This window comes from Numenius arquata, chromosome 8, assembly GCF_964106895.1.
Source record: "Numenius arquata chromosome 8, bNumArq3.hap1.1, whole genome shotgun sequence".
NCBI lineage: Eukaryota > Metazoa > Chordata > Aves > Charadriiformes > Scolopacidae > Numenius > Numenius arquata.
Genome location: NC_133583.1, coordinates 52,400,844 through 52,428,738, shown reverse-complemented (window position 1 = coordinate 52,428,738; position 27,895 = coordinate 52,400,844). Strand labels below are relative to the sequence as shown.

The window sequence follows — 27,895 nt, the reverse complement described above, 5'->3', positions numbered from 1 at the left end:
AGGCCGCAATACAAGATGGCGGCTGCCGGGCTCTGGGCCTCAGGCTACCACAGAGGTTCCCTGAGGGGCCCTGCACCCTCCTGCCACGCGTGGGGACACGGCCAGGTGCAGACCCCTCTTCTGTGAAGAAGACTGCCAGCTGCCAGCCTAGCTTGGGGAGCAATGCCCCCTATAATGTTCCCATCAATGTCGCCTGAGAGCTGACCCGTAACAGTTGCCATCTCTCCCCCCGCATTGCGCATGCGCGCCCGGTGGGCTGCGACCCCCGGGGGGTGTGTGTGAGTTCGCATCGCGCGCATGCGCAGTAGGGGTGGGCGCGCGCTGCCCACACGGGGCGGTGCCGTGCGCATGCGCACTCCCCCCTCTCCACAGCCCGCAGCCGGGAGTGCGGGCGGCCCGGCGCCGCCCCCGCCGAGGGACGCCGGCGGCCGCCATGGAGGTGAGGGCGGTGGGGCTGAGGCGCTCCCTCAGGGCTGTGCGGTGGCGGCGGTGGCGGCGAGGGGGAGACGCGGCTCGCCGCCCTCCCCGACTCGGTCAACTGAGGGGAGCCTTGAGGGGGGGGAGAGGTCTCTGCCTGTGAGAGCCGCTGCGAGCGCGGGTCCCCTCAGCGGGGTTTGCCCGGGCTCCTCCGGGGCGTGTGGAGGAATAAACGCTTGAAGTCCGGGAGCGGTGGCGGCCCTGGTTTGTGGGGGTGGTGCCGGGGGCTAGGGACAGCTGGGAGGCGGTAAAATGCCTCCAGCCTTCGGCCGGCAGGTTCGAGTCTCGGGGCCCTCTCCGAAGGACGTCGGAGTTGCTTGTTGCTAGTTATTCCCTGAAGGCTTAAACTGCTGTATTTAATACATAGTGCGTTTTTTAATAAAGAGTGGTAAGTTTATAAACTCCTGCGACATCTGCTTTCTAGTGAGAATGTTGCTGGAGTGGAAGGTGCGCAAAGGCAAATGTTCTCCTGCTTCGGCGGGGGAGTTGGACTAGATGATCTTTATGGTCCCTTCCAACTCTAAAAAATTCAGTGAAATTCCTAGATTTGATCACAAGTGTTCTTTTAGTTCTTCTTGTATTTTCCATCTGTCATGAAATGATGGGACCTATGAACCCCTGGGAACACTGCAAGTCTATCTAGATTTAATCCGTACTTCACCTCTGTGGTATCTGTCGGCCTGACCAGGGTGACCTTCTGAGGCAGTTCAGAGGGAAGAGCAGCGGAACAGCCCCGGTGACAGTGTGGCTGCTGGCTTCAAGCAGTACGTGTGATAGCCAAAAGTCAGTCTATTCCCCAGACACCATTGGCACTTGTTTGTGAAGTGTCAACTTAAACCACTCTTTAGATTTTTTATTTTTTTTTTCGTTTTATGAGCTTACTGCTTGTAAAAGCCTCTTTATCACACAAATTTATGCCCCACAATTAGCTTGGAAAGACTAGCATATATTCTGAAAACTTTGAAGAACTACAGTTTGGCTTTTTTTTTTTTTTTCCAAAACAGTGCTCCTCTTCATGCCTTCCAAGCGCTGGATAGAAGCAAGGCAAAACACACTTGCGGAGCTGAACCTCTTCCACTGCAGTTCTCAAGGTAATTGGTTTTGGTATTGGCAGCAGATAGAGTGGATTTGGGTGCCTTGGATGCTTGAAAGTTGCTTGACATTCAGTATTGTCCATTGTGACATTATTTAATGGTATGAATGCTGTATCAGTACTTCCTAATGCTTTCAAAAAAGGTATTTACTGCAATGAGGAATTTCATCTCACCTTTTAGTACCTTCCTGGTAACAAAAGTTAAAATGCTGGTACAAATCTTACGTGACATCAAATGTGAAGATGCAATGGAGTTTAATGACTTAATTTTAGAGTTGAAACTACAGAGGAGGGGAAAAGAAAGAAAAATCAATCTTGCTTCAAACTTTAAAAACACGCTTAGATTAACCTTTCCAAACAAGGCTGCTTGCTAATATGGGAGTATGTTGTGTAGCTTTTTTTCCAGTGACAAATATTATTATCTGATTATTCGTGGGGTGTGGGGTAAGAGCAGGAAGTGCTTATCTTGTATCTGTTTGAAATTAAATGTTGTCTTCTAAGAAGTTGTTTCTCTTTGGTTTAGACTTGAAAACTAGCAGGGGAGCTGAGTGGGGTTAGAGGAGCTAATTGGGGATGCAGAGACAGTCTTCTGAGAGTTGTTGATGCCATCAGATGCAGAAGAGAGTAAGCAGCTTAGTGTTTAGTAAGTGGCCCTCAGAACTTACTTGCCTTGCATATCTTCTTAATTTAAAAGTGCTCTAGGGGTTAGAAACTTGGAGTAGTTGAGTCAAAGTACTGTTGCAAGGACTTTTGTCATTTAGAACGTGTGTGATCTGGAGTTTAAAATAAGGTTTTTGCACTGTGATGGAAACCCTTAAACATGAATTGTCTGCCAGTGGTCAGTAACATTAAATATCTCATTTGGCTGTACCTGTACTACTGTATGTGGAAGGAGGGAAGATGGTCTTTAGTGCAATAACCAGTGCGTATGCCATGCTGTTCCCAACAAGGCTTACCATTTGCATTTGTTAGCCCCATGAAATGCACCCTATTTTGTCCTCTCATCTATGTGGCTGCCTGTTGTCCTACAGCAAGAAATTAAAAAGATTACTCTGTGTTTTTAAGCCACTTTCAGTCTCATTTGTTATCCTTACTTATTAACTCATAGCAGGGTCAGTATGCTCATGTCTAGTTTGCCTTTGTCTTTCTGGGGTGAGGTGGGTGGTGTGATAACAGTTCTTTTGCTGTCATTCTGAATGAGAAATAGTGCTTTTAAAGAAATGCATATGCATCTATATGAACACAGGCGAACCTCAGCAGATCTCGTGTCTACAGCATGTGTGCTGAAAGACACTATTTTCTCCCAACAGGAGAGGGAAAGGGATACTGTGTGCTCTCTGCTCCATTAAGGTTCTCTTTGCTTCCCCAGTAGTAATCACGGTGAAGTAATAAATTGGGGTGGGAGGAATCTATTTGAAATAACTTTATGTGCTATCTTGCAGAGTTCCACCCGTTGCTGGAGGGTTTGACTCAGAACCTCAGAAAACCCGTGCTTAGTTTGCAAGGGAAGTGGTTAGCTGAGAATACAAAAAGTTAGACTCCACAACTTGCGTACACAGATGATAAGGTGACTCTGGTCTTCTAAAAGTGTGACAGAAGGGAATCGCAGAGGTAAAGAAAAAGGTTGCTGTAACCTTTTCTACAGAGCAAAGGATTTTTGAAGGATGGTGTCAGCTGTTATGCTGTGTAGGTGTTACAGGAATGTCTGCAGCAAAGCAGAATTGATAATTTTTCTCAGACTTGCTCTTTCATGAAATCAGATCACTCAGGCTTCCTGTGGAGTTTTGGGTGTTCATTTTAAAATGTTAATGCTCCTGAATCTTACTGGGAAGATGTTGGAATGTTTTCAAGTTCCTCTTCCTTCATGGATAATTCAGATTAATGAATTAAATGATACTAAAAGTTTTCTTGTAGATGGGATGAGAAGGTAACTGACAGCTAAGAATGAATTATGGCAAACTACTCTAAAGAGGAATGTAAAGAATACTCACTTCTTAAAATTTTAAATTAATATTCTTACTAAGGCGATACAGAGTGAGTATTAAAATAATCTGCCTTTGGACTTGACACAGGGATGTCCTAAAGAATTGGGCATCCTTCCTTTTCAGATTGTGTTTCTCTTGATCTGTAATGTTTCAAGCACAATTAATCACTGTGTAGTCACTTTATAAATGCAGTTTTGATTATTCTGAGCTTTCTGCAACTAGCAGGTTGTGGCAGAATCACCACCAGCTGTGTGAGTCCTGTTTCATTATGAGCCAAATCTACAGGAATCAAAGTGTTTCTGGAGAAGGAGAGATCCAAGAATGATATGAGCAACTGAGTTGGGAGGAAGATGAGGCTGAAATCTGTTTCCATTTTGTTTCTTTGTGCAAAACTCTGGATATCTGAAATGTTAAAGTGGCTTAACTTTTTTTTTTAGTTTTGAGCACACACTTTTACATTTAAAGTCTGAGAGTCACAGGGATGTTATGCTTGTGGAATCGAGGGACTTACTCATGCCTAACTATTTTATTAAATCTGTTTGTAGCTGTTTGAACAAGTAAACAATGGTTTTGAAAATAAGTGTAAATCGACAGAGAAGTTGGATGCTGTTCAGGCGGTGCAGACTGGTCTGCCTGTTGTTCAGTTAGTCAAAATAATATTTTTAAATCTCAATTGGAGAAGCCTCATCAGAGATCTTGGTGGGCTTTTACTTGGTCTGAATAAAAAGCCTTTGCTTTTGCAGTATCTGTGGAACAGTGATACTTCTGTAATTGCAGCGGTTTAGGTACCACCTCAGTGGTGTGAAAACATCCTGTGCCAGCACATCAGCTTTTGAGTTTTGTTTCATCTATTGAATTCCAGGTTGTGGCTATCCTCTGTGAAACCACAGAAGGCTTTATTTGAGGCTCCTGATTCTTCTTTTCTTCCGATGGTGTTGCCTGAACATCAAAGTCTTGTTTGCCGCTTGCTAGGAGTGAATTCAGTACGTGTTCTCAGGAGAAGATTTTCAGGTGTGGGAAATGCTTTTTCATGCTCCTGGTCTGTTGCAGCCTGTTTGGCTGCCTTCAAGACCAGTTTAAGATATGCTTTAACTTGGTGCTGTTGTGGCTGTAGTTGTGGTGCTCTACCTTGGCAGAGTGTTGATCTATGTTAGGAGTATGATAATTCTTGTTTGTTAAGAGTAATATTCTGTATTTTATATCTAAATGTGTTACGGTTCTCCAATGATACCACAGCAAGAACTAATGAACACCATAAATCCCTCCATTTTTTTTGCAAGACTGTATCAAGGGGGTCTTCTCTTCATTTGAAATGACCGGAGCCCTGGGAATAACGTCGTATTTTGTATTCCATACTTAAGAGTTATAAAGTCCTTAATGTAGGGGTGTGCTCTTGCTGTGTGCTCACATGAAGCCTGGCACAACAGGTTCTTGCAATCTCTTGGGACTCTGTGTACTACCCAAATGTATGTAACAATGTTTATGTGATTTCTGAATGTAAATGTGATTGTCTTCCTTTTCAGCTGCAGAACAACCCGATTCATGCAAGACCCAGTTTTGAAGCAGGTGGTAGTACCTGGACTGTCTGCTTAAACTGCTTTCTTCCATTGAATTCAAACGCACAAACAAGGTATCTGCTTCTTAATAGAAAAAGCATCTGTATTGTGTTCTCCAAGTGCTTCCTGTACACGTGTGTACTTGTTTTCTAAATATACTCTTCCTTCCTTTGGGAAGCAGATTAGAGTGAGAGGGGAGGTATGTCTGGATATTGGATTTTGGCATGTTTGCATATGGAATGTTAGGCAACAAGATGAAGGCTGATTTAAGGTCTGGATTAAGTGAAACGTGGTAATTGTACCTTTTCTTCTTCACTTGGCATTGTTTGCAAGTCGTCTTTCTGATAAGTGCTTTTTTTCATCCTTTTGAAGATCTTTGTAGAGTCCACAACAACAAAAGGGAAAGGCTGTAACTATACCTTCCTACGCAGGCTCTGAATAATGTGTATGTTAAATACTGCCTCAATACCGAGTTACGATGGTAATAAAATAGAGGACTCCCAACAAAACTGCAGCTAAGACAGAAACTTGCTCTCTTTTATGGATTTTGCTGGGTTATATTATCTGTGAGCAATAGTCCTAACCTAACTGGAAGAAAAATACAAATCAGAACTTGAATTGTTCCCTATTTCTTCAGCTTTTGTCAGACTGCTGGTCAGACAGTAGCCTCTCAGAGAACAGTCTGATTCTGTTATGGTTGAGAGGGATGTAAGAAGTGCTCTTTATCAAAGGTTTGGTTAGTCTGCTCTGAACACCAAGTAGTGTTCTACTCCCGCCTCCCCACACTCAGCCAGAATAGATTATAAAATGGGTGGAGAAGTTGGTTTGGTGGAAGCAGGTGTTCAGCGCTTCGGGCCACATTGTAAAATGACCTTAGAATGACAACAGTTAGACATTCCTCTTGCACCTGATGTGTCCGTGGACCATTTCCCTCCAGAGCAGTTCATCCAGTCTCTGAGCTTTCTGTCTGAGAGGGTGAGCTTCCTCAGAGCCCACAGTGTCATTGTCACGAGAGGTAGTCCTGCAGTATGCAAAACACCTCAGCGTTGCTTGGATGGTTGAGGCACACTGTCTTGCAGCGTCATCAGAAACTCTGGCATACAGTCACAGAAACACAAGCATTTCTTTGAAAGCCTGAAAAGCCTCTAAAGCATTTGGCTGGGCTAAAGGCATTTTCTTGTCATACCAGCTGTTCCTTAAACACTGGTTCATTATAACAAAGTGGATAATGAGAATGAAGCTGTGATACCTCTAAAGGAAAAGCTGTGTTGACAGAAGTGAACTATGCAACGATGTGAAGCAGCAGACCAGAAGGGTAATAAGGACCTAATTTAGCAAACATTTTATGCCTGTCATAGCAAATTTGGTCAAGACTATAGGCTGAAAACATTAGCTTTTCAGTAATTTGGTTTCTGTATACATGACTAGTGAACTTCCTGGTTTCAAGGAAGCAGTTCCCTGTCATTTAGGAATTGAGTCAGACTAAAGGGAATTGAAATAATGTAGTGAGGTATTAAACACCAGAGTAAATATCATAGCCAACTGGTAGCACGAAGAAATATGTCAGCTGTTCTAAGATGGAGGAGTCATCTTCTGTCTTTTTTCTAATTTTTAGTCTGTTACAAGCTCTGAAACGGTGTAATACTTGAAATGGAATAGAGCCTGTCTAGGTATGACTTGTTGACTTGCAGAAGGTCAGGTCATTAAAATGACTTGTTTGACACCTTCTGGAAATCGAGCATCTTCTTCAAGCAGACCAGCTCTGTCTCTGAGCAGCTTCATATGTGTCATTTTGATCCCAGTTCTAAATAACTTCTAATGCAGGCTGAATTGAAGTCGAGGAGAGCTGGAACTTGCCATCAAAGGCTAGCCTTCTCTTTGTGTTAAAATAGAAAGCTCTCTGTGTGTCAGTTTGAGTTAAAAAGAAGCTGTTGCTTCAGAAGTTGGTGAAATGTATGCTTTTATATTTCTTATTGTAATTAAGAACTCACATATGTCATCCATCGTGATGATTTCTTAACATTTTCTGCTTAAAACTTGAAAATGAGTATTTCCTGTTGTCTTGAGGCTTTGATTGATACATTTTTAAGGGTTTCAGTAAGTTGGTAAAGAGAAAGGGCTTTCAAAATGGCATGTCTTAAAGTGAGTTCTAAATGATACTCATAATAGCTATTACTGACAGATATTGACAAGAAAAATACAGTGAAGCAAAGGAAAAGTATTTCATGTATCATTAGATTGTTGTGTAATATTTTCTACTTTGGAGCTTCTCCTGTGTTTTAAGAGCACTTTAAAAACAGTGACAGGCAGGCTATTAAAGGAGAATTGCTAGAAAATTTTTTGTCGTTGTTTTTAGGACTTGCTGTTCTTTCATTAGCAGTGTTCTCATAATTACGCTATTTCTAGCGATTTAGTTTTTTTCTGTAGTACAAGATCTTTAATTGTGAATTTACTTAGAAATCCTCCTGGCTGTAAAATGTCTCAGCAGTGCTTTACTACTGCCTTAAAGACTTTGAGGCATGATGTTTAACTGTTAAGGCCACCTTGGCAGGATGTGACTGGTGATGTGCTTATGCGAGTATAGCGAGGAATCATTTAACCTTTTTGGAGATAGGTCAGCTGTATGAAGCAGCCTCTGGCAAAGAACACGTATAGCAATGTTTTTATTTAGGCCTTCCATAAGAATATGGAGGTGTTTTTTCTTTTTCTGCCATATTATCTTGCATCAGTGAATTGTTATCTCTGACTAAGCTCTTGCAATATCTGTAGCTAGTAATGTGGGAAAAATATACCTAAATGCCATAAGCATTGCTTGTTTTGGAGCGTAAGGTATCCACTGATCTGTGGTTTAGAAAAGCACATCATGGTTCTGTGAGAAATATTGGTGTTTTTTTCTGGCCTTTTGGCAGCATAAACTGACCTAGATCGCTCATTTGACCTGTTAACTCCTGTGGTTGCTTTGTTTCACCAGGTTGTTTGAAACTTCCCCGCACCTTCCTTCTGTTTTGGAAACTCATTTTCTTAAGATGCCTGAAAAAAAATCTACTTGTAAAACAGTAGAACAGCTCAAAGAATAGTGCCATTGTGAGGGCTGTAAATCCTGTCTTGCATCAGGGCATGTGTTATGTTGCGGGTAGCTCATGGTGATTGTTGACAAGGTTATTCTCATGCTTTGCCTTGCTGTGCCGTGAGAGGAGGATTCAGTAGAGATGCATCGTTATTTTCTTCTGTTTTTACATTTCTCTATCAAATCTCCCTGGAGCTGTTAATTAGCACCCAAATTGTCTTTTTAGGTTTCCTCTGATATTTGGGGGAGAGATGGCAGCCTGTGACAAAGAGGAGAAACAAGAGCATGTTCATTTTCTCCTAAAGTAAAGTAATTGATTGTGTGTTAAAGGCACCTTTATGTTCTGCCACACAGAGATGGTCAGCAGTCAGCCTCTCCCCATAGCAGACAGCGGGAAAAGGAAAAAGAAAAAAAGAACCAGAGCCACAGATCACGTCCCTGGCAAGTTTGAAGGTTGGTGGCAACTTCTAAGCTTTTAATTGTAATGGTCTGTTTTCCCTCTGCTGTTCTCAGTTTTCTTAGCTAAGCATTGCTTTTCAGCAAACATTTTAAGTTAACATTTCTGTTTCTCTTTATCCCCCATGTTTCAATCTTCAGTCTCCTTTTCTTCTCTTAGTGTTGAAATCTGAGTCCTGTTCATAATTTGGTGGGGTTTTTTGTTTGTTTGTTTGTTTTGTTGGTGGTGGTGGTTTGGTGTTTTTTTTTGTGGAAACAGTGCTGATGTCAAAATGTTTTGATGGAATAGATGTGAGCACAAATACTGTGAAGCATTGTAGGTAAAATACAGTTCAGAGTGACAAGACTGACCAGCATAAAACTTCTTAGTGTGCAAGTAGCATAGCAAGGTACATTGCAAATCAAGATGGTATCAGTCTTCTAGTTTTAAACCTTAAAGTCCTCTAGGTTTAAACACTCAAATTTCAATTATACTTAAAACACTATGTCTGCTAGTAGATTTTTGCATAGTACGCATTTTCTGATCAAGGAGTGAAATGTTCTATATCTAAAAAAAATTGGTTCTCAGTTTTACGTGAACACAGGGAAGGTGGATGAGGCAATTGCTGAGATAGATGGTTTTTTGTATGAACAAACTTGTAATTTTGATGTTGGAATGAAGTCTACTTTAAATTTTCCTGGAACTTGAAGGGGGGAAGTGAAAAATGAAGCATAATTAAGTCTGGCACTGCTTTAGTACTGCATAAATCTATTTGCTGTCTTCATTACGAAGGGAATTTTTTCAGTTGCTGTCATATGAGGGATGGTCATCGGATAAATAGCTTGTCTTGATGTTATTCACTGAAACACTTTGGCTCATGTGTCCTTTCTGCTGGATTTCTTTGGCAGACTTGTACAAGCTGACTGCTGAGCTTCTTGGTGAGGGAGCATATGCTAAAGTTCAGGGTGCTGTCAGCCTCCAAACTGGGAAAGAATATGCAGTAAAAGTAAGTACAGAACAAAAGCAGCATCTTCCGTCTGTAACGTGTCTTCTCCCTCCTAGTATCTCTGTGAAAACTGGTAATAGAGTAGGCAATAGCAAAAGCTTTTAGAAAATTTTTGATGCTTGAAATGAGCCTGCTGTTTAATGGCTGAGATATCTGTCGTCTGAAGTATTATGCCTCTGGAGTGAACTGGTATATCGGCAGCAGATAGGATTCACAAACAGTAAATGACTGTATGATGGTTACATATCAGGACAGGCTTTCTTCTCATGTCCTAATTTGATTGTAGTCCTACCAGTTTTTATGTTGTCTTATGAAAGAAGAGGCTGAGTCATTATCTAGCCTGGCCTACCAAATATACAAGCTTTTGAGAATGCTGCTCAGAGAGCATCAGTTACTGCCATTAGTTCATGTAAAGCTGTCTTTTTTTTTTTTTGATAGAGGTCAATGTTCTGTAATACCATTATATTAAGTGCTGGGGCCCATTTACAGGTTTGTGGTTAGAATCATAGAATGGTTCAGGTTGGAAGGGACCTTAGAGATCATCCAGTTCCAACCCCCTGGCCCTGGGCGAGGACACCTTCCAGTAGACCAAGTTGCTCAAAGCCTCATCCAGCCTAGTCTTGAACACTTCCAGGGAAGGGGCATCCACAACTTCTCTGGGCAACCTGTTCCAGTGTCTCATCACACACACAGGAAAGAATTTCTTCCTAATGTCTAACCTAAATCTCCCTTCTTTCAGTTTAAACCGTTACCCCTCGTCCTATCGCTCCAATCCCTGATAAGAGTCCCTCCCCACCTTTCTTGTAGACCCCATTTAGGTATTGGAAGGCTGCTATGATTATTCTGAGTCCCCCATTTAATTGCAAACACAAATGATTGTGATAGGGAAGCTTTATGCTTGAATCTTTTGCAAAAACCATAGGTACAAAAGTCCCTTTAAAAATCTAGTCCTATAGATGCTATAATTGTGTGTGTATTTTGTAGAATTGCTGAAGCTGAAAGTCTGGAATAAGCAAATCACTACAGTATGAATTAGGTGTGATCAGACACCAAGTCCCATGCAGTACTGGTGAATGGTTGCCCATTGTATTGGAGAACTCTGGCTGTAAAAATGAGAAACAGGTACTGGATACAGATGGAAGTAGTTTTTGTGGTAATGTCATGAGCTTTCAGTTCGTGTAGCACTCATTCAGTCTCTGCCTCTGTGGAAAGCCCTTGTCCTCTTTCAGTCTGAGAAGAGCATAAAGGAAGGTGACATCTGATGGCAGTACAGAAGGGCTCTGAGATTGAGTGTATTTTTATTTTAATATGTTGGGTCCTATTATTTGGTCTCCATGAAGTTTGCACTATGAACCAAACTCCTTTTGTGGTGAACTTAGTACTTTTGACTTAAATGCCTATAATGACAAATCTCTTCTTTTTGGCTGTTCAGTGTCTGATGTGACTCAAATCTATTTTTGTTAGAACTCAAAAGGATATCCTTTTCTGCACGTTGCAGAGTTAAAATGATGCAAGAAAAAGGTTGTGGTAACTGGTCAGTGACTGTGTAACATGTGAATTTAGTTCCTTTCTTCTCTTCCTGTCCTCATTTCTCTTGTCCTTTGAATGCCTTCCAGAGCTCTGCTGACACTAAATAAATGAAAGATGAGAAATTAAACAAACAAACAAAGGTGGAGTGTTTCTCTCTGGTGGGCATGCCTGAGATTCAAGCTTTAGATCCGTTCTCTAATTCCAGAACCACATGCACAGTTCCTGGACTATTTCTTCAAAGATGAGCTCTAACTCTTTCCACAGATCATTGAAAAAAACGCTGGACATAGCCGGAGTCGGGTTTTTCGTGAAATAGAAACACTGTACCAATGTCAGGGTAACAAGTAAGTATGGAGTCTTGTGTGTGTGTTTATTTAAAGTATCTTGAATATTCTTTTAAAATTTTTAAGCGTCTTATGTGTGACTAAGTTAGGACCTTTTCAGCAGTCTCCTTAAAACCAGTTGAAATTAAGACTTAACTTACTTACCCTTCTCTTACCTGGGAAGTTAGGGAAATAGTTACAAATTAAAAATCGCATCACTCAATTAGCAACCAGATCAGTGTAGCCTGAACGTGCTTAAGCGATGCATGGCTTTTGTCCAAATGAGGAATTAACGTTTTGACACTCTCCCCTGTGATTTCACCATCAGCAAAAGCTGACCTTATACCAGCTGCTGTTGAACGGGACAGTCTTGCCATTCCTTTCCTACATGCATGGTTTGTCCTCCTCTTTGTGTCAGACCTCCTGCTTTTGCACTGGAACTCCTGGATCAACCAAAAACTAATTTAGTTTTCATTTGGATGTGTGCTGGCTTCACAGAGCCACAGGATGAAGCAACTTTAAAGCTGCTACTGAAAAGGAGGGAAAGGCTACACAGCCAGTGGTGGCAGCATGCTCTGTGATCAGTTTAAGCCAATTCTGAAACTATTCCTTTAGATACCTGTTAATCTAGAATATATACAACAGCTGTTATCTATACTGTGGTTGTACAGCTTATATTGAGGCTTTTTTACAAATTTCTAGTATGACGCTTAAAGATAATTTAAAAATAAACTTGTTTACCGAACTCATGGTCTTAAGTTGTGCTATAGAGAAGCAGATTATATCTTTATTCTGTGTGTGCTTAACAGCATACAGTCATCCAGTACGTAACTGATGAAAAACTCAAGCTCTCATGCCCACATGCAGAATTTGGATTTTATGTGTACTATAATTATAGAAAAATCTGAACTTGCGCGTTTGACATTCTCAAGGCATCATGGGGTGCTGCAAACACTGCACACTAGGAGGGAGTCAGTCTAAAAATGGTAACTAAGGCGCTGGATTTAATGTCACGTTGACAGATGCCTGTCTCCTTCAAGCCTTGTGTGTTCTGCCTTGTGATTTCCAGAGAGGAAGAATGCCAGTTTAATTTTTTTTGTTGTTCTTGCCTTCAGCAAAAATGCAATGTTCTAAATTATTAAATGCAACCTATTATCAGTTAGCTACTGCTCAATTGACAGGAAGATGAACTCTTTCACAGTCCTGTCTGATTTTGGTGGTTGGCCTGTTTCCCCTGCTTAAATTCCAGTGTGAGTTGGAAATGTGGTTTTAATGCCACAGGCAACCAAAGCAACTTGTTTAATTGAACTTTCAATTTTGGTTTCTTCTGGTACTTAATTATCCATGCTGAAGTTCTTCATTGCTTTATTTACGCTCTGTGCCTGTTTCTTCTATTTCCCCTTTTTTTCTTTTTTTTTTTAAAGGAACATTTTGGAGTTAATAGAATTTTTTGAAGATGACGCAAGATACTACCTTGTCTTTGAGAAGCTGCGAGGAGGTACTGTGCAGTAACTGTGCCTTTCTTCATTGAATCATCTTGGTCCTATTTGTCCCAGTGTTTTAAAGTAGAAAATGAAGAGCTTATTTTAAATGCCGAGTATTTGAAGACAAAGAAGTAGTAGAGGAAATAATATACAAAGCTTGAAGGATGGTTATTCTTGAATATTCAGGGGTCTGGTCATACTTTTGCAATCCCTTTGTTGTAGTTAAGTGATGGAAATGTCAGCTCTATTAAAATGGAAACTTTGGAATATAGTTAGTAGGTCACAGTACTTTTAGGCAAGAGGAGACACACGGTATGTCAGGTATTATTCATGATCTTAGTACAGCATCTAAATACTCCGGTAGCATTTTCCCTTGATGGAGGATTGACTTTGTTTCCTGAAACTCACAGAGTTTCTTGGGAAAAACATCTTGCTTCTGCCTCAGGTTGCTGTGATCGTGGAGTTTGTGGCTGGCTGAGGGCCAGTCAAGTAAGCATGTGGTTTAACACCCACCTGGGGAACAAGAAGGCTGCATCAAGCACCTTGTGGACTTTTCAACATTGGTCTGCATTGAACATAATTACAGTATCCATTAATTACATGGCTGTGCAAAACCAGGAGTTAAAAGCGTGCCCCATCCTTCAAAGGAAAACAGTTTCTGAAGGAGTGTACTTCTGTCCGTAGAACATCATCTGTTGTCACTGGTCAAGAAAGTTTTCAGTAGCAAACCATATGTGCAAGAAATGCAAATTCTTTCAGTATAGATGCAGAACTTTTAAAGAAGGGCATGGATGGTTTTTTTTATCTTTAGTAAAAGCTTTTGTTTACCTTCCCTTAAAATTACTGCGTCATTTCATTGTGATTCCCTCTAACACTGTTCCTCTTAATGCACAGACTTCTCTGACAAATTAGCTGTAAATAGGGCTCAACTGGGATGAATCTGCATTTGTCTATTTTCCCATCTCCACGTTCTTCCATTAGTCAACCCTCCTCTTTGACTGTGAGACTATGGTTGTCAGTGTACCTGCACGGCTGCTGAGAGGATAATGATGCTACACCTTCTTCCCTCTCTTAGCTGCTGTATTTACAGTGGTCAAGTAGGGCTGAGGCTATTTTTCTCTTTCAAAAATTTCAGCATTCGTAGTGTTAAGTATGGAGGTTTGAAGGAAGAAATAATGGGAATTAGGGTGAGAGCAGCTTCTGATGCACTACAGGTTCTGATGTAAGCAGCGTGGCTGGCAAAACCAAGAACATTAATCTTAAATGCAAGCCTTACTTTAGTAATTCCAGTCTGAGACTGATGTTACTTACAGTACTGGGGCATAACGTGGGTTTTCCTTTTTCTGCTTTGCCTCCCTGTAGCTGTGGTAACTGAAGGAGCTTTGCTCCCATTTTAGCTGTGTTCAGTTCACCATGATATGCAGAAGCTGTTTGATATTGTTGCCTGACAGCATTTTATAATTAAAAGCATTAAAATCCAGTTTATTATACTGAACTTACATGATTTAAGAGTCCTTTCCTCTTTTTTTTTTTCCTTTCGTTATCTGAAATGCATTTTGGGAGGTGCTGTATGATCGTTTCTTTCTGATAAATACTGAAAAGGTGGTAACAACTGTGGCAGGAGTGCCCTGCTGTTCTGTTTGTGGGATTCCTCTATGTGGGCTGAATATAAAGTCTGTTGAATATGTTTTTTGTTGATATTGATATAATTCTTATCTGAGAGAGTTTGAAACATCAGCTCTATTCAGAAGGGTAATCTGAAATAAACCTGCTGAGTGAAATGAGCACTTCAGGTGGCTCAGTATTGTTTCCTGTGAAGTCTGGTGTCATTTTCACAGGGATGGAACCATTCAAGAACTGTTATTACTTTCTAAAGCTGTAAAGAACAACTATACCAGGAAAACCCTTTGAACTCTCTGCCCTTAAGAAATCTGTAGCAAACTAGAAAGTGTTGTTTTCAGCGAGGGAAACCTTCTGTATTTGAAATCTGATAACCTGGTCCAAAGTGGCCTTCCTCTACCCATCTGAGACAGCATATCTGTGCATATCTGGAGTCTCTTGTCATATCAAAGCGTATCCCATGAGCCTTTTGTCCATCTTTCTGCTTTTTGACTGTCTCTCCTGTTTCCTTTCTGAATCCTCCTTTTGGAGGACTGGCAGCAGCATTGATGGTATAAGAACATGAATTACTGCAATAGAGAATGGGAGGTTTCCTTCCACATCCAGAACTGAAGAATAAAAATGAAATCACCTGAGAGATAAAGTGTTTACTGTGTTGGAGGCTAATAACAAATAGGAGTTACTTCTTGAATTTCTCTGCCTGATTGCTTTTGTAAGTGTACCTCTCTGAGTGAGAAAATGAAAGTCAGTAGTAAGGCTATTTAGTGGGCCTGGATCTCTGTGGACTACATTTAATTGGTTTTTTAAAGATATTTTTAATCTTTTGAGAATATTGACGGAATTCACCTAAAGAAGACAAAGAATCAAACTTTCCTTTATCCTTTGTTAAAGGGATACCAGTGGAGCTCTGCCTGCAAGCTACCAGTCCTTCAGTATGTTCATCTTTGAGAGGTCTTTTGTCAGATTTCGTGTACCTGGGCATATTTTGCCTTAAATCAGTGTACGAGCCTTACCTTGATGTCAGTAAGAATTTTAATGTGTATTTAAAGGTAGAATGTTTGGGGTTTTTTTATTTTTTATTTTGATGGTATTCAGACAAAAATAGTGTATTCTTTACTTACAGTGCAGGGTTTCAATTGTCACATTGCGCAAAATGAGGAGAGTTAGTTCGAGCATGGCCACCTGTGACCTGGGAGAGGGTGGGTTTTGTTTAAGTGCTATGTACATCCTTAGATGTTTGAGTTTTAGTAGTACTATTAGCAAGTCTTTACTGTTCACAGTGTGGAAAACAGACCAGTCGTGCTGGGACAGTAAAAAGTGATTGCCTCTCATGCTGTGCTTAAACTGGAGGGCTGCAGTGTTTGAAAATTATGTTCCAGCATGCTTAAGTATTGAAGGTGCTCAGTTGTACCTATTTCTTTTTAGTCATTCCCTTTTTCAGTCCACGGAAGTTGCCTGCTGTGAAATGCTGTTATAAAATATGAGAAATGAGGTTATGGATTCATGATACTTGGTACTACTTGATAATTATTTTCTCAGGCTATTTTCATATTAAAACGTGGGATTGTGACACTTCAGTTTCTGCCATGTAAATGTGCTAGGACGGAGTGTTAGTTGCAAATAACTTTTCTAAGCTACTTCTGGCCCTGTTTACACTGAGATGAGTTCTCTCTTTATGGCAGACTAGTAGTGGCTGTTGTTTTATCCTTGTATTGACAAAGCCCTTTCTCAGCCCAGGCAGCATTCATACTAAGGTTTTCCCTTTCACCTGTTACTCTGACAGGTTCAATCCTGGCCCATATACAAAAGCGGAAGCACTTCAATGAACGAGAAGCTAGCAAAGTGGTGAGAGATATTGCCTCTGCTCTGGATTTTCTTCATACCAAAGGTAAGAGCAGGCAGCTGTCTCCATCTTTACTAGTTGATATTGTATACTTCGGTTATGGAGCACATTTTATCTGTAAGTAGTCAGCCTTTGCTAGCATTTCTATTTACAGCAATGCCAGATGACTTATGCTGTTTTCCTCTGTAATATTATTTTCATGATGTGATAGTTTAAGTAATCAGCTGTATTAAGATGGTATTGCCTTTTGAAGAAGAAAAGTTAAATCGGTATCTGGGGAGAATTAACATTGGGGTTGAATCTGTTTGCTTGTTCTTGTTGCCTAAGCCACCATGTAAAGGTTATTCAAAAGGGAGCTAATACTCTTTAATTTTCTCCTCTTTTGGGTCTACAGATCTGTTTCTCTGTAGATCCAGAACTATCCAGAATTTCGGCTGGTTTACAAGACCTCTTTGTTTGTAGTAGCTTTTGATCTCCACATTTAGGCTCCTGCTGTTGGGTTGAGAGACCTAAAAGTGAACCATAGTCCTTGTTTGAAAGTGTCCTCATTTCATTATGGATTTGCTCAGATTTAAAAGCAGCTCTGTTTGTAGAGAGTTCTTTTATGTTAAAATGTTTTCCTGCAGCTTTTTCTACTTGAGAGTGCTTTTCTTTCATTTCAAAAGATCTGTATGCATTATGGTTATTCCAGAGTATGTGTTCGTGTTGAATATAATATGAAAGATTTTAAAGCTATCTATGTCATGATTATCTGGTCTTGCATAGATTAAGCAGCTTCAGTTAATGTTTGCTTTTATTTGATTACAGTGACTACCTCTGAATAGAATGGCATGTAATTGGAGGTGATGTTTATTGGTAATTTGTTCTGATAAACTTTTCTATCTGTTCATTTTGCCATTATGATTAGTCAGGTTTTACAGATGCTCAGCAGATCTATGTTTGCTGTCTAAGTTGTTTACTATGGGCCCCACTTCAGTAAATGTTTAATTACAGGCTTTACTTCTATGTGCTTGAGTTGGAATCGCAACATTGGTATCTTGACAGGTTGAACTCGTTTAAAAAGAGAAGGGTAGCAATGCCTAAGGAATAAATTAAGTGGCAAACCTGAGGAATATGGATCAGAATCAGAATCGTAGTGGTTGGAAGGGACCTCAGAGATCATCGAGTCCAACCAACAAACATGTGATCTTGTCACATGTTGTGACTATGTTATCACAAGTTTATTTGAATGTGGAAACAAACTTAGTTTGAATTAAGATTCTTGGTAATCTTCATAGCCTGTCTATGTGATAGCTCAATTTTAAATCTGCAGAGAATGTACTTTTTGAATACTTGTGTTTAGGAGACTTTGAGATATGGTGCAAATAAGGGACAGGAACCTTAGGCTGAACACGTGAAGAAATACTTATTTGATGTATTTGGGCTGTAGTAGGTTGCTGAACAGCTGAAAGTCTAGGAACACTGTTAAAGGAAGTTTAGCATCAACTCAGCTAATATCTTTCTGTAGTTCTCTCTCAGCTTGTAGTTTTAATTCCCCTTTCCCCAAACAAGATGGGAGTGATTCACTAAAATGGCTTTAGAGCAGCAATCCACTTTCTTTCTTGTTGTTTGCTGTGAATTGGTACAGTGGGGACATGGCTTGCAGAATCGGCTACAACACCATCCCCTTCCATTTTATTGTTCTCTTTATGATTCTTCTGTGTGACGTTAAAATAATTAGTAAGGAGCATACAGAACATTAAAGTAAACAGGAAATGAAAGCAGTTTTATTGCACAGCTTAACAGTGAAGTGCTATAGCTAGATGCTTGAAAAAAATTTGAATGAGGACAACTAATTCTTTTGCCAGGAGTAGTTTAAAACTCAGCTGGATCATAATACCATCTTACACCCACTTGGGATGTGTGTGCTCTATTGCTAATAATCCACTGGAGGAGTGTTTAAAGGCAGTTGTTTTCTTTTCTCAGCACTGTGTGCAACCACAAAATAAAATGTTATATAATCAGACGTTTGAATTCAAACTATAACACAAAAGAAGTGCTGTTGGGTTTCATATCGCAGGCCAAGGCAACTGTTGGGAGTTTTGTCAGCCTTGCTGTAAATGTTAGCGCAGGCCATCTTCCTTTTTCATGTTTCCCATTTCCATGCATAAGCCAATATGAACTGCATCATTATGAAAGCTCCGGTTCCTTTGGATGTGTGCTATGCTATTAATGTTAAGTCACGTCTTGTGGAGCATGCTGAAGAGAAGACATTAGAAACTCCCTTACCTAGAATTTGGTGGGATTTTTTTATTTTTCCTGATACTCTGAAGTAGCATCAAGTGTGCTTGGAGTGTAATTGTTTTAAGCAAAGCTAAAGTACAGTTAAATTGCAGCCAACCTGCTCATTTGATTTTTTTTTTATTTTTTTTTTGGTTCTGGTTTTCTGCCTTCACATTAAGTTTGACCATATTAAATGGACTACTTCTAGAAATTGCACATTTAGGCATTTGAAGAACTGCTTAGACAGGTAGATAACTTTGCATTTGCCAGTTGGATTTGCCTGCTCTGATAGCAGTTGAATGAACATAGAAGCCCTTTGGTTGTTCTCCTTTGGCCTTTTCTTCTGCATTTTCAACCATACCCTTTAGTTTTTATTATACTTCAGGAATAAGTCTGTACCTCACCGTTAAAGGAATGATATTTTCACGTGGGAACTCAGGGTATTTTCTGGGGAGAGTCACCCAGGTATTGTTTGTGCTGGCAGGAGTTCAGCAAACCACCAATTTCTCTGGAAAGAAGAACCGTACTGTAGAAGGCACAAAAATCTTTTGAGTAAACTGTGTACGCAAGTAAACTTTCCTATGGGTCAGTCATCTTAATAAGCTGGTTTTAATTAACGTAATTAATTTGGGCTAAGCCAAAAGTTAGCAGGTTCTTATTTGCTTGACTGACTCTCATGTATGTTTAAGGGTGATAAAGACATAGCAGGATGCAACAGTGACTTTTAACAAACACGCTTGGAAATCAGTTATTTGCAGTATCATTAAGGGGGGGCTGTGTAGCAAACTCAGGCCTAGAATATTTCCTGGGCCACCTTCTAATAGAGAGAGGTAATGAGAAATAAAACAGGGGAGTATCTTCTCTAATAGACGTTTGTACTCTTACTTAGGTATTGCTCACAGGGACCTGAAGCCTGAAAACATCCTGTGTGAATCTCCAGACAAGGTGCTACTCTGGTTTCTTAACCTTCAGAAGTGTATTTTTTAACTTTGTTTCCAAAGACAGCCCTTGCGTTCTTTCTCTTCGTGAAGACTTTTGAACCCATTAGTGATCTTCAACTAAATTTACTAGAACTGTAGCCCGAAAAAGACTGAATTCTTCTGTGAGATGTAAAAATGTGTGCATCTGGCTGGGAGATAAAAAGCCAACTGTTCCTGGAGAGGGCACGGCAATTACAACTTAGCATCTCATCTGGTCTGAGGTAGTAACCAGATGGATGAGCAACATTTACAGGCCAGCTGGTCATCTTACCTTTAGTTCCCAAACTGTCCCAGTGTGTGCTGGCACTTCCCTAGCCAAATAAATTAAAGTACTAGGGCTAGATGCTGGGGACGTGGGAGCAACTGGGACGGAGGTGGCAAATGCAAGGAGTGGAATATACCTGTAAGAGACTGGGTTTCACTGATCCTCCTGCTAGAAAGGCTTGGGGTTTGTCCTGGGGTTTTCCATGTGGCACCGTATTCATGTATATTGCATTAGACCTGCTCTTCTGAGCCTCTTACTGTTTTGTCCTTGTTTTTAGATATCACCAGTAAAAATATGTGACTTTGATCTTGGTAGTGGGGTGAAGCTGAACAGCGCATGTACTCCAATAACTACTCCCGAATTAACAACGCCGGTAAGAGACCTACTGTGGCTTTATGCTTTTTCTCTTCTATCATAGAACAATTTTTCTTGTCTCCAGAGGAGAGTTTCCAAGAGGCTTGCTGCAACTACACCCAGTTGTGGATGGTTCATTTAAAGCGTCTGTGTGTGTGATAAATACTGTCTTAGTTTCCCAGTCATAGAACAAATATACAAAAGCACAGGGACTCATTGTGTTATTTCTCCTGTTGGCCAGAAAGTAACACCTTATTACTGTTTGCCTCTTACCTGTCAAACGAGGAAGCTTTTTGTGGAGGTGTTTTGTGTGCTTATGGACTGAGTTTGAACCTTAGCTTTGTGTTAATTTCCCCATATTTGGGTTCTGTAGCCAAGACCCATGAGCTTAGTGCAGTGCAAGCTCTGTAATCAGTGTGTGGCTTTATAATACACATTATTTTGAAAAACTAGGGTGCTATGCTTTTGACATTACTGTGAAAGAAAAATATGAGTTTTGCAGGAGTCTGTAATAGAAATCACCCCCCATGATATACTCGTTTACTTTCTAAAAAGCCTGATAACTAATGGATAAGATTAAAAAGCCTGAAATATGTAAATTAATATTTTGACCCTCTGTAAAGAATCATAGATTCATATGGAACAGCTTACGACTCTGCTAAAGAACAGTAGGAACTCTTTTGCCTTCTATTAGGTCTCAGTAGTAGTTACAGCTGAAATGTGTTAATTTTTTCCTGTGCAGTACGCTTACAAAATGTTTCAAAGCTCTTGACAATTCCATTTAACATTTGAGGGATGCAGCAGTTGTGATTTGGCTTAACAAAATGAGTCCTGCAGTGAAAGCCAACAGTAAACTTCAGTAGTCCCTGATGCCTGATTCTGCTTTTAGACCAAGCTGCCTACTACAAAGAGAATGATAAACCTGAGTCTTGTTTTGATTTGACCCTCCCTTTGAAAACTTACTTGAATTTGGTTTCCTAGTGTGGCTCTGCAGAATACATGGCACCCGAAGTGGTTGAAGTCTTCACAGAGGAGGCCACGTTCTATGACAAGCGGTGTGATCTCTGGAGCCTGGGAGTGATTCTGTACATCATGCTCAGCGGTTACCCCCCTTTTGTGGGCAACTGTGGCACGGACTGTGGCTGGGACAGAGGAGAAGTCTGCAGAGTTTGCCAGGTGAACGTGCAGGTCCTGGGCGTATGTGGGAGAGTGTAGTTTGCCTCGTGAACTTGAGGTGTAATAATGCACAGTGAAGAGCTGTGCCTGTAACCCAGACAGTTATCTGGGAGTATAAGCTGTCACTGAGAAGCAAGGGTGGCAGTATAAAAGTTGAGCAATGCTATCTCTTTCTAAAGTAAGGTTTGGCAACTGTCTCTTTCTCCTGCTGATGTGAGATCTCAGAATTTCTCCTCGTCGTCTTCCGCCCCCTCCTCCGCAATCCTCCTGTATTCTGTAATTTTTGATCTAGTGTACGGTAGTCACCACAATTCCTCAGATGAAAGTTGAGCCCCAGGACGGTCTCCATGCAGCCCTAAATTAATTTTTTCTAAAAATTCAGTACATTGGGCATACTGTTACAGGGAGGGTGGGGGGGAAGACGTTTCCAGCACACAGTGTATCATGTGTATCTTAGGATGTGCTGTATCGCTCTGTGGAGCTGCCTCTCTCCATTGACTCCGTAAGGAGACTGGATGGTTTCAGTTGTCACCCACCCCATTAGGTGGATAAAATTGAGTGAGAAGAATCCCACTTGAGAAGTCTTCTGGTTGCATTCTAGCTGCTATTTAAATGAAAGAAATTTTTCCTTTACTAGAACAAGCTTTTTGAGAGCATTCAGGAAGGCAAGTATGAATTTCCTGACAAGGACTGGTCACATATATCCTCTGAGGCCAAAGATCTCATCTCAAAGTTGCTGGTTCGTGATGCCAAAGAACGACTTAGCGCTGCTCAAGTTTTGCAACATTCATGGCTTCAAGGAGTATGTATACATCTTTATAATTTTTTTTTAAAGGGTTATTCTTCTTCCAAAGTGACAAACAAGCTGTTCCCTGTCTCTGAACTGTTGGTAGTCATTGCGTGTTTTAGTGCTCTTATCTTGATTAATTAAACGATACGCAGTGGCTTTATTCTTTCTGGAGCTCTGTGTGGGAAATATTTGGATGAATCTGTCAAGCTTTAAGTGTTTGGTTTTGTTTGTTTTTTTTTTTTAATTATTGCTTTATGCATTTTTAAATGGCTTTCTTGTGAATACCAAACACTGCAGTACATGAATTACTGTGTTACTCTTTAATACAGTAATGCAGAGTGCCGGTAGGTACGGTTTTAAAAGAACAGCAGTGTCCTCTTTAGCTTTAGTCTTCCCTGTTCATGAAAGAAGGGGTAGACCCTCTGGAAAGCTTCCAAAGCTTTAGTCTCATACCTGCAAACTGCGGTATCTTCTTGTGAGGGGAGGTAGATTTTGAAACGTGATTTGTAGATCAGCAGTGATTTTTTTTAAGTCCACAGTGAGTGGATATGCAATATCCACTAGTTGTAAAGATTTGGGAAAAGTCACCTGTTTTTTATCACTCTCTCTTGTGAAAGCTGCTAGTATGTAACTAACTTTTCTTAACTGCTGCTTCTAGCAGGCTCCTGAAAGAGGATTACCTACCCCTCAAGTTCTTCAAAGGTAGTATTTTCTTTTTTTTTTTTTAAATGTCTGTGAACTTGGCCAGGAATCATTACTGAAAGAATGGGGAGAGAGAGGGTGTGACAAATCAGGGGGTAAGATCCCTGGTTGAGAGTGGAACTTCATAAATGTGGAGCACTAATTTTGTTAAGAACATCAGAAATATTAAAGCTCTGATTTTTCTTTATGATCTAATCTTGCTTGTTTGTGGGAAAGGCATTGGAGAGGATTCCTGCGGTGCTAATCTTAGGAAATAATGATGGTTTTGGCAGTTTGCTGCCCAGGAGGGGGAAAAAAGACATAAAGGCGTGTGTTATCCAAAGAGACTACATTCTGATGGGTGAATAATCATCATATACACAGGCTCGGATCTGACTTCTGCTGCAGTTGGTGGTAATCACAGTATCAATTTAACTGAGCAGGGCAAGCCTCATTTTAAGTGATTTGATGGCAGATTCTATATGCCAGACAGCCTGAGTCACACATCTCTTTCTATTCCCACGTTTCCCGCTGGCGATTGCAGGTGGTTGTTCCCATCAGAAGCACATTTCCTTAAACCAGAAGTGCAATTATAGTGGGATTGCAGTTTTCTGAAGAAAGACAACAGTATTGCCCCATATGCCCATCCTTTTTTAACATGTAGAAATTAAGTATGGCATCTCAAGTGGTTTCCTGGGTTTATGTGGGGAGTCCTTGGCAGAATGAGGATTAGTACTGCAGCTGTTTCCAAAGTCCCAGAGATGTTTTGTCATGCATTGCTGGTCCTCGCAATGAGGTGAGGTGCCAGTATTAACCTGTCGTTTTTCCTGCTGCATTAATGTTTTGATAGGAGAAATAAATCTGCCTGGAAATAGATATTCTGCTGTGAGGGTAACCAAGTGAAGTGACTCTTTGCACATGTTGTAACTGCTTTCTCCTTTTTGCTTTGAAAGGAACAGTAGCACAAAAGACCTGACGCTTTTTGCTGCAGAGGCTATAGCACTTAACCGCCAGTTGTCTCAGCACGAGAATGAACTCAGCGCAGAGCAGGAGAACGTTGCCCATGCTGTGTGCTCCATGAAGCTTTCTCCTCCATCCAAGTCCCGCCTCGCCAAGCGCAGAGCGATGACGCACGCCACCAAAAACAGTGACTTTCAGCCAGTTCCCCATAAAGCCTTTTAAACTTCTTTCCTGCTATGGATTGGCAGCATCAGCCTGTGTTCTTACTTGGATTTTCAGCGCTGATAAAAGCTTCTCTGCTTCTGACTCTTTGACTAGAAGCTTGCTCTTGTGATGTGACTTGTAACTTTAAGGGGACGGGTTTTTATGGGAATGTTTTTTGCGTGTCAGATTTGGTGCATTAAGATAATTTAACTGATCTTTTTAAACTAGAGAAGGTGAGTTTGCTGCTGTATTATCTGAGGTGATAAATCACTAAGCTTTCCTTATTTTCTTCTTAGAAGAGCATGCTTTAAAACGGGAACTTGAAAACATCAGAAGAAAAAACCCCACTTTCTTGCTTTGCCTGGCAGAGCATGAAGTCTGTCCATTCTTACGGCTGCTCTCCTTGATGGCACATCTTGCCAGGTGCCACTGCTGGTGCCAGCAGCAGGGGCTGGTTTCAGGCAGCAGCGCCCTTCTCTTTCTGTGGACTCAGGAGATGAAGACAATGACTGGGTGGATTTCTGTCTCCATTGCCTACATTGGGCTTAAATTGTATTGGGGATGATACTGTGAAGGTGCAAGGATCACTCAGGCTTGTAGAGATGAAGAGGACCGGGTTGTTGGTTTTATTCTGTTGGTAGTTTGTGTGTCAGCATGTGGGATGAAAGCTGAGGGTGTGTTACTTATTTATCTGACATATTTTTGTTCTTAACTAAAATGTACTCCATCTCATCTTTTTTTTTTTTGTGTGTGTGTCCAGTGTGTCCCCTTCTCTGACAAGTTACATTCTTAAGACTGATAAGCACAGTATAACAGGCTGGTTTTAGAACAGTTTATACTTAGTATCTGGGTTTTTTTTTTCTATATTAATGCTATCCTCAGTTATACCTTCCTTTTTGTGAACTCATATTTCTCCAGGTCCTTTTGTATGTGTTACCTGGAGTTCTTAATGTGAATGGACAGGCTTCGGTGAACTTTGGTGTGTGAATAATTTAGGAATATTGAATGCAGAGGTACTTCTGTACAAAAATGGTGCTGCAGCTATTGCGTTCTGCCTCCTGCAGTGATCTCAGGCCGAATGTCTAGATTTTTGCTTCCACTTTTGGTACCGTGGTGCACCAGGGGTCAGGAGTCATTTGGAAGGGTGCTGGCTGAAAAGCTGGAGATTTCAAGTGACCAAGGTTGAGGTGTCCATGGAGAAGGACACAGATGCTGAGCACTTTCTGAAACGTAAGCTGTGAAAATTGGGCCGCGAAGGTGCCTGACCTGATGCACCTTAAACTTGTCAGCCCATTTCTGAAGCTCTTTTCTGGGGCATTGGGTGCAGGGTGTAGGGGGGAAGGAGGAGTGCCCCCCAAGTGCCAGCACGAAACCCTCCCAAGGAGAAGGAGTAACGTAGCAGATCCAGCAGGCGCTTGGAAATTGAAAGGTCAAAGCTGAATGTCTTTGCATGGCCTATTCAGAGCGGTTTTATGTTATCTTTTAGCAATGTGTGTACAGGTATTTTTATACAACATGCTGTATTTTGTGACTAATATTAAAGTTGTTATTTAAAAGTTTTTATACATTGTGCCAGTGGACGAATAATGAAATGTATTTTGCTTTGTTTTTATTAAAATGTTTTAAGTTATGGATTTAACAGATTTGGCAGTTCTGTGGGTTTTTTAAGCTTGATTTTTGGGGACGTAGGAAAACAGAGAATTACTTACGTCCTTATTTCTCTGTGTGGCATCAGATTTAGGGCAATTTAAGTCTCTGAAGACTAAGCATACCTCTCTCTCTATGGCTGCGTTGCTTTATCAGTCTCTGGAGTCTCATGTAATCTCGGCTTTCTTGTGGTAAAATGAAGATATGACTGCACAGAGAGGGCTGGAAGGGATCCTGTGGTCCTTTTGACCTCCATAAGAGGTCTGATAACGGGATCAGCGAGTTCAGTAACGTACCTGCATTGTTACATTTCATGTTCTTCCCTTTGATTTGTGTGTGAAGCAAAAAACCTGAATTTCGGCCCGGAGTGGTGGTGTGATGTATCCTCTTGGATGGAGCCGTGAAGCCTTTCAGACTCCAGAAGTCCAAACGACCACATTAGCATGGAAGTGTGAAAAGGGGACATTAACGGTGCTGGTTGCCCGGAGACCATGGAACATGGTGTCTGATGGATGTGTTCAAGCACTGGTAAGTGGTCCTTTGCAGACTTTGCTCTGCACCTGCTGCAGTTCAGTGGTGGTAGAGGTAGCCCCAGAGAGTGAGTTAGTGGAGCAAAGACCAAAGCCTTGTGTTCTTGGGTGAACTATTGACCTGGACAGTGTGTCCTTGTCTGTCTGTCTCTCCCCTCCTAAAACCCAGCATGGAAAGCGAATCCAATGTGTCTTCTGCACAGGGAGGAGGAAGCTGTCCTCCTCACCAGATCTTTCCCTTTACAAAAGAGCTTGGGAGGAGAGAGTGAAATGTCCAAAGAGAACCTTAGTTCAGGGATGTTTGTACACTCTTTATCGGGGAGTGTAATGGTAGGAGGAGGGGTAATGGTTTTAAACTGAAAGAGGGGAGATTTAGATTAGATATTAGGAAGAAATTCTTTACTGTGAGGGTGATGAAGCACTGGAACAGGTTGCCCAGGGAAGTTGTGGATGCCCCTTCCCTGGAAGTGTTCAAGGCCAGGCTGGATGGGGCTTTGAGCAACCTGGTCTAGTGGGAGGTGTCCCTGCCCATGGCAGGGAGGTTGGAACTGGATGATCTTTAAGTCCCGTCCTACCCAAACTGTTCGATGATTCTGTGGTTCATGCCATAGAATTTGGCTAGTGGAACTGCCATCGGGGTGAACAAGTCCTCCTCTGGTCTTGAAGCCGCCTTCTGTGTGAGGAGAACACATCAGCTGTTGGATGTGTGCAGAGCAAAGGGTTCTAAGTGCTGGTGCGTGAAACATTGGAAGTCCCCAGCAGGACTTGCTCTAAATGGTTAAGCTGTACCTGATGGTTCTGATGAGCCCTTCAGTGATGGCTCAGGGCCCCATCTGGCTCTTGTGGCTCTCAGCTGCCTTCCCCACGCTGCCAGCAGCCACCTCCACATGTGACCTGTGTTAGAGCATCCTTCCTCCCCACTGATACCTCCTTGCAAACTCATCTGTTCAGGACTTGAAGTTATGAGGTTGGGCTTTTCACTGAAGAGCTAAAATCTGGATGTGCTTTCTCTCCTTTCTGCAAGGCGGCAACCTTTGGCAGAGGAAGGCAAGCAGCCGGTAGCGGTGGGTGCCAGAGCTGTGTAATGCTGGCAACTGCAAAAACCTCCCCCAAAAGGGAAGAGGTGTTGATTTAAGCCAGTTGTTCTGCTCTCAGGTGTGCTCTAGTTTTGACTGCCTCTTGCGGAGTCATTTTTAAGTTTCTTTGGAGGACTATGGCTGAGAGTGTATAATGGAGTTTGGGTGGGGAAGGTTGTTTTGCCGGAGAGGGGGGATGCAGCACTCCCTGGAACCCTGTGAGGCTCACGCGTGCCATCATCAGATGAGTCCATCTGTGACAAACACAGTGGAGTTTAGTTCATTTTCCAGTGAGGTCTGAATGGAGCAGGGGTCCCAAACCCTGTGGTGGCGGGCCCTTTGTTTGTACTCACCTTTCTTCCAAAGGAAATCTCCTGCCTTATTCACATCAAATGCTTTTGTTTGAACTGTGCTTTAAAAAGCCACCTGCTTCTCCTTCCCTCTTCATCCTGGGCAGGAGAGGTACCAGAGATCACAGGAGACCTTGTAGCGCTGGTACAAGAGTGGTGTTTCAGTGATACAGCTCTTAGATCTTTCTAAGAGAAGTCAG

General features: G+C 41.4%; 1 protein-coding gene across 5 annotated transcripts; it reads left to right on the top strand.

Moving 5' to 3' along the window:
- Positions 1 to 362: 362 nt before the first annotated feature.
- MKNK1 (MAPK interacting serine/threonine kinase 1) lies at positions 363 to 25,734 on the top strand. 5 transcript variants are annotated; one of them, XM_074152894.1, is made up of 14 exons: positions 363 to 439; positions 1,482 to 1,568; positions 5,079 to 5,185; positions 8,533 to 8,631; positions 9,523 to 9,620; positions 11,415 to 11,494; positions 12,898 to 12,971; positions 16,361 to 16,465; positions 19,572 to 19,627; positions 20,205 to 20,300; positions 21,263 to 21,457; positions 22,095 to 22,259; positions 22,909 to 22,949; positions 23,882 to 25,729. In XM_074152894.1, exons 4-14 carry the CDS (start codon positions 8,535 to 8,537, stop codon positions 24,108 to 24,110), a joined length of 1,236 nt encoding a protein of 411 aa, XP_074008995.1. In that variant the 5' UTR covers positions 363 to 439; positions 1,482 to 1,568; positions 5,079 to 5,185; positions 8,533 to 8,534; the 3' UTR covers positions 24,111 to 25,729. The 5 variants fall into 5 exon arrangements, with proteins under 5 accessions (XP_074008995.1, XP_074008994.1, XP_074008996.1 ...); XM_074152893.1 differs by having other exon boundaries at positions 376 to 439; positions 22,906 to 22,949; positions 23,882 to 25,734; XM_074152891.1 differs by lacking the exons at positions 363 to 439; positions 1,482 to 1,568; positions 5,079 to 5,185 and adding exons at positions 17,328 to 17,364; positions 18,369 to 18,370 and having other exon boundaries at positions 8,517 to 8,631; positions 22,906 to 22,949.
- The last annotated feature ends 2,161 nt before the right edge of the window (positions 25,735 to 27,895 follow it).